The sequence below is a fragment of the Galeopterus variegatus genome, unplaced genomic scaffold, assembly GCF_000696425.1.
Source record: "Galeopterus variegatus unplaced genomic scaffold, G_variegatus-3.0.2 Scaffold1037, whole genome shotgun sequence".
Classification (NCBI taxonomy): Eukaryota; Metazoa; Chordata; class Mammalia; order Dermoptera; family Cynocephalidae; genus Galeopterus; species Galeopterus variegatus.
This window is the reverse complement of record NW_007727148.1, coordinates 459,977-466,702: the sequence shown is the minus strand read 5'-3', so window position 1 is coordinate 466,702 and position 6,726 is coordinate 459,977. Positions and strand designations below refer to the sequence as shown.

The following is a 6,726-nucleotide window of genomic DNA, read 5'->3' as shown; positions in this document are numbered from 1 at the left end:
TAAGATAGCTATCATTTAAAAAAAACAAAATAACAAGTATTGGCCAGGATGTGGACAAACTGGAAGCCTGGTGCGCTGTTGGTAGAAATGTGAAATGATATAGCAGCTGTGGAGAGCAGTGTGAAGGTTCCTCAAAACATTAGAAATAGGGGCCGAGCCCGTGGCGCACTCGGGAGGGTGCAGCGCTGGGAGCGCAGCAGTGCTCCCGCCGTGGGCTTGGATCCTATATAGGGATGACTGGTGCGCTCACAGCACTCACTGGCTGAGCGCGGTGCGGCCGGTCTCAAAAAGGACAAAAAAAAAAAAAAAATTAGAACTAGAATTACCATGGGATCCAGCAACTCTAAAAGAACTGAAAATAACATCTCAAGGAGATATTTGCACTCCCATGTTCACTGCAGCAGTATTCATAGTTGCCAGGAGGTGGAAGCAACCTAAATGACCATGAACAAATGAATGGAAAAGATAATGCAGTATATACATTCAATGGAATATTATTCGGCCTTCAAAAAGAAGGAAATCCTGTCATATGCTATAACGTGGCTGAAACGTGAGGAAATTATAAGTGAAATAAACCACTCACAAAAAGACAAATACTGCGTGGATCCACTTATTTGAGGTATCTAAAAATAGGCAAACTCTTAGAAAGTAGAAGGATGGTTGCCAGGGGTTGGGGGAAGGGGAAAAGGGAAGTTGATCAATGGATTTAGAGTTTCAGTTTTTCGAGATGAAGTTTTAGAAATCTACTGAATGACAGTGTATATATAGTTGACACTACTGTACTGTATCACTTAAAAATGGTTACGATGGTAAAGTTCAAGCTTTGTGTTTTTGACCACAGTAAAAAAAAAAAATTTTTTTTCAAATAAAAAATGTTCCATGGTAAGAAATCTCAGGAAAAGTTCCTTTATAAAGTTGTGAGCTGTAGTTAGAAAATCAGCACAGGTTCTAGCAGACACTATAATTTGAAGCTTCTCAATTGTAGTTTTCACTGATACGATGCTGTCTACAAGTAGTAATAAATTTTAAAAAGAAGGAAGAAATACTATTGAAGAAGCTGGGTGTTCAAGTAAGTAGGACCTCAACGGGCAGAAGAGTGGGGGAAGGGAAGCGTGTTCCAGGCCAGGGGAAAGGCCTGTGCAAAGTCAGGCAGGAGGAAGAAGGAAATGCAGGCTGTGTTTGCAAGGCCAGCCCACTGGTGTGGCTTGCTGGCAGGGTGAGTGAAGGGCGAGGTGGCCCGTAGAGGGAAATCAGGTGGACCAGGGCCAGGGTGGGGCCAATTTGTGGAGAGTTTTAAACCTCTGGGGAATCTGAGAGTTTACAGCGGAGATCAGATCTTGCAGGGGACGGCGAGGTGGCCCGTGGAGGGAAATCAGGTGGACCAGGGCCAGGGTGGGGCCAATTTGCGGAGAGTTTTAAACCTCTGGGGAATCTGAGAGTTTACAGCGGAGATCAGATCTTGCAGGGGAGAAATCGGGGCAGAACGAGCCCTGGGGAAGCACACGTGTTGGAGCTGAACGAGCATGGGATGAATCGAGTCTGATTAAAGGCGAGTCTCAGCAGAGTGAGGACGTGAGAGCGAGAGCTGGGCTGCGTGCAAGCATGGCAGCTTTCCCAGGCGGGAGATCCGATTCACCTGCAGCCAGGCTGATCACAGGCAACCTTCCCTTGAACCCCATCAGGAAATCACCGTGACATCCCTTGTTCCCATAAATTAAAGACGACCATGGTAGCAATGACAGTTTGGGGGGAAACACTAGTGGCCTCGCAGCTGTCCCTGCCAGCAGGGGTCTTAACACCCACTGGGCAGGGGCTGGGAGTGGTTTGGGTAAAATAACATTGCACCGGTCTCCTGAGTCAATGTTGTGCTGTGAACCAACAGAACGTTCTAGGGTGGGGGAGGGCCAGGGACCATGCTTCCTTGATCATTTTCTTGAGCAAATCAGCTCCGGCTTCCAGGCAGAGGAAGGAGAAGGCAGAGCAGAGAATGTTCCTCTTAGAACCAGTTTCCAGTTACTGGAGTCTCCTGGGCCGGCCAGTACAGGATTCATCTGCCAGGCACAACTAAATCCCACTGTTTGCATAGATATAGAAATATTTGTCAGACCCTATGTTCTGAAGGCAGGTCCAGGAAATATGGGCCTAATACCATTCACGGCTACTTAGTGAACTCTTATTATGTGCCCGGCACAGTGTTAATCTCACGGATCACTGCATTTAACCCTCACAGAGACTCTATATGGAGGGTGCTATTGTTATATTCCCATTCTACAGCTGGGGAAACAGAGGCTGCAAAAAGTTAAAAATTTTCCCAAAGTCATGCAGCCAAAAGTTACAGTGTGACACTGCAGCCTGTCCACCCAACTGTGAAGCACCATAGAAAACACATTTCTGATCAATACTGATTGACCTTCTAGAGATGGTTCAGCCGGGTCCAGGGTGAGGCATGGGAGGCACTCATGGTAAGCGCCAAACGTAAGCAGCACCAAAAACCTCCCTAATCAAGATAAATAATATTTTAATGCAATGTTTTTTTTAAAAAAATCTAAATTAGTGCAAAAAAGAAATCCACGATGAACAAAATATCAACATTTTAAATAAAGAGAGGATCCAAACAGTGACGCAGGATTGGTGGGTAAACGGGGAGTTCTTTATGGGTTTGTCTCTTCTGAACTGAATCCCAGATTTCCTGGAGCTGATAGTAATCCTTGCTCAGCACTGTCCCCTTTCTTTAGGCTCTTATGAAGCTGATCTTTCCTGCCTCCTTCCTACCCACCGTTAAATTCTAAACAAATACTTAAGCAACAGGCAATGAAGTCACATATTGCACACAAGTATTGATTTTCAACGCTGTACCCCACAAATATGTACACTCAGCTATGTTCCAATAAAAAAAATTTTTTAAATAAAAAAGATCTCCACGATGAACAGAAAGTGGGTCTGGAATCACATGACAATGAAAGTCAGCTTGCTGTGCCCTGCCTCCTGCCCTGCTGCTCCTGAGGGGACCTGGTGGGAGAGCCAGGGGCCCTCCTGGATGGGACCCTCCCTCCACCAGAAGCATGCTGGGCATTGAGCAGAGGGGGGCCATGTGCTCTTGGGGCGGTCAACGCTTGGCATGTGTGTTTACTCTAAGGCAGTGCCATCGGCCACTTGCCAAAAGGAAACTCGGTGCATCTGGGTTTTGCTGAAACTCGAAATGATAACAGATTTTGCCTGAGCGCAGTAGGCTCTTGGCTTTGCTCCTCCCTTCCTAATGCCCTTGGCTTTCTGTTCCCTGGAAAGCAGCTGGATACAGCCATGGGAGATGAGGGCAGAGATGGAGCAGTGACGGTGGCAGGCGCCACGGAGGGGAGAGCTCTTCAGCTAGGCACAGAGCCATGTCGCTGAGAGTTCCTTGAACAGGAGAAGCAGAAAGTGCCCAATTCTTTCAGCAAATCTCCGACCAGGGGTCGGAATAGTTCATTCCCCAATGGGGATTTAAGTGGCCGGGGCTTTAAAGGCCCCTCTAGTTAGCAGCAGGAGGGGACACTGTGGTTATCGTCATCCACTGTGAGCATGTCAAGGAGCTTCTTCATTCTTGGAGACCACGTATCATTTTAAAATGAAGATTGTGCTTGAAATCTACAGAAGGGTATGGGATTTGGGGTCTGACAGTGGGGTTTGAGCTCACTTCTAGGGTGACCAACTCTGCTGGTTTGCCTGGAACTGAGAGGCTTCCCAAGACATGGGACTTTCAATCCTAAAACCAGAAAAGTTCTGGCAAATTGAGGTGAGTTAGTCACTCTTTTGGGGCTCATTCTTGCAGAGTTTCCCTCAAACTTTCAGTCCCTCCTTTTCCACACGTATAGAATGAAGATACTAATGAAACCTGCTGTCCCCACCTTACAAACTCGTGGGACTTAAAAGAGCTAACGTCTTAAACGTCTGAACCTCCCCTTCAGAGCACGTCCCTCTTCTTCCTCTCACTTGGACCTGTTTTGGGGCAAGGCTGCCTTATGCAGCTCTGCATCCAGGGTGCTGGGTAACGAGCAGATACTCAGGAAATCTGTGTGGAAAGTGCTTTGTAAAGCACAGCACAAAGTGTTTCCATTTGTTGGTTTATTCCCGCCTTTTCTGCCTGTCCCTGGTTTGCCCCGGGACAAGGTCTTCTATGGGTTCAGGCAGACAGGCGTTCCCCCAGGGTGGCTGTCAGGACAGTAGTGCAGCGGCGGCAGGAGGCTTGGCCACGGCCTTGTTTGGGACAAAAGGTGGACAGGCAGTGAGAGAAGTGGGCCTCGTGGGGAGGTGAGGGAACAACAGGTCCCCACCATCAGGGGAGAAGGGCTTTAGCTGGGATCCTAACAAGCAAGCCAGCCCCCCAGCCTCCGGGGCTCCAGCACCGAGCTGGGCTTAAACTGTATTCTGAGGCCCAGTGCTGGCCCTCACCTGCCTGCCTCTCTCCCCCAAGGCCAGCGATCCCTCAGGAGGGCTCCTTGCAGGGCTGCCTTCCCTGGGGGTCAGCCAGACCTTAGCATGCTGAGCTGTCCCCTTGGCCTGGGCATAGCCTGGCTCCACAGAGTGAAACCTCGTGGGCAGTCTGCCCCAAGTCTCAGCTCTCCATCTCCCCCTCACCTCTTGTCTCGCCTCTCCCAGCCCTAGGCCTGCTTCTCTGCCTCTAGGCTCCTGGAGATGTAGGGTCCTGGCTCTGTGTGGCCACCCAGGGTCCCAGCCTCACTCCTAACCCTCTGAGCCTCAGTCTCAGCTGACTTCCCTGGAGACAAGCCCTGTGGCTCTGGGACTTGGAATCTACCAGAGGATGTTGGAGAGACGTATAACCCAAGGCAGCCTGGACTCAGGAAAGCCCCTCTCCAGCACTTGTCAATCTGCACCCAGAGGCTCCATCCCACACGTCCTCCAAATCTTTGCTAATCCTGTTTCATTCTCTTGCTGGCACATCCTTCCTGGGGCCCAGGAATGTGGGGGACACAGACACAGTCCCCATCACCAGAGAATTCTAGAACTCTGAGTGGAAGAAACCCCAAAGGGAACTGGTCTAGTCTTTTGCATTTGGGTAGGTTACATATTATTGTTTGAAATTCACGGTAAGGACACGTAGGCTCAGAGAGGGCAAACGACCTCCCCGAGGTCACACAGTAAAGGAATGAACAGCTGCTGCTCAGCCACCTACCTGAACTCTCCTTTTTCCGTCTGGATGATTTCTTGTCCATCTCGTTGGCAGTGCTCCCAAGGACCCCGTAGTCCTCGCCTGGGCCTCCCGTGGCGTCCACCAGGCCTGGGCTGCTGGCCCCCCTCTCTCTGGAGCCCCTAGCCGGACCTGGGTTGAGGCTGTGCCGGGCCTCCGAGACAGGGAAGTGCCAGTCAGGGGGCTGTGTGAAGGCGGGGTGCTGCTCAGTGAAGACACGCTCCTCCCGGGGCAGGCTATGTGGGGTGGCTGCCAGGCAGGAGGCTGAGAAGTCAGGGTACGCTGCTGTCGCTGTCGCCGGGAAGTCTGGTTTCTGATGGAAGGAGAATGGGGTTGGAGGGTAGTGGGGTAGCCCTGAGGCCCCATTGCCTTCGGAGTGGGGGTTTCGAAGGCAGCCCCAGATGGGGGCTGGGGGGTGGGGGCTTCTCATGCAGCTGCTGGCCACAGGATCCATCTGCTGTCCACGTCTCAGTCCTTTCAAAGTTTTCACTCTTTACACTTTTTATATTCAAATTTTTTAAAATGCAAAAAAAAAAAAAAAAGAAAAGAAAAATTAAATAGGAGTGGAAAAAGTTCAATAGAAAATTCACCCCAGGAACCAAAACAAAAACCAAAGCTAAAGTCTCTCCTTAAAGTACACACACATGTGGCCAGCTACCCACACGTGCGTGTGCACACCTATTTCGGGTTTCACTACTTGCTTCCTGCCCCCCAACACACCAGCCTGCCTATTGGGGTCCCTTGTACGTGTATTTGTCGCTGATGACACTAAACATTTTCACTGTCCCAGCCCAGACGCACCAGCTGATGAGCTTGTCCTGGAGCCTGAAGCAAATGCCTGCAGAGGGCTGGACCAGGGCTGCTGAGACACACTTTTAAATCCTGCGGTGAGGAGAGAGTGACAAATTTCTGAGTGAAATGTGAGAGAGGAGAGGGAGGGGTTAACTCGCACACACAAGATCCCCTCCAACCAAAACCCGAGCAGGCAACTATTAATCATCAGAAACCTTATATGCACATCTAATGGGATTTGCAGATGGAGACTTTTAAAGAAACATGGTCTGTATTTTTTTTTTTTTTAATTTTAAGGACAGAGAGCAGCACACACACCGTCTTTAATGTGCCTCCTGTAACACTATGAAGTTATTTTTATTGCACTGTTAACAAAATTCCCCACGTCTTGGATTTGGAAAAAACCTCAAGTCAGATCCAGAATCCATCAAATGCCAAATTCCAGGGAGCGAAGCAGAGAATAAGTGTAAGAGACAAGCTTGGTGATTGCATTTGATTTAAAGGCCCTTCTACTGCTGCCTGCAGAGGAGGAAGGTGGATTAAATGAAATCTTTTTTGCAAGTCTCAGTGGCCCACTATGGTCTGTAGTATAAAGAAAGACACACTCCAGAAAAAAATAATTTCTCTCTGTCCAAAGTGACATTGTCACTTTCTGAGTAACTTAGAAAAAAATCAGATTCCTCCTTCCTCTCTTCAACCTCCAGCTTATATGCCAATTAGCCACACTCTTCTCTAGAGAGGTGTCAAGT

The 6,726-nt window shown here is 49.1% G+C and overlaps 1 protein-coding gene across 1 annotated transcript in view; it reads right to left on the bottom strand.

Moving 5' to 3' along the window:
- The window catches only part of MEOX1 (mesenchyme homeobox 1), a 21,731-nt gene extending 15,696 nt beyond the window's left edge, over positions 1 to 6,035 (bottom strand). The window contains exon 1 of the mRNA XM_008574391.1: positions 5,171 to 6,035. Coding sequence (XP_008572613.1) covers positions 5,171 to 5,639 — 469 coding nt within the window. The 5' untranslated portion in view covers positions 5,640 to 6,035. The remainder of the gene's footprint in view (positions 1 to 5,170) is intronic.
- Between the last annotated feature and the right edge of the window lie 691 nt (positions 6,036 to 6,726).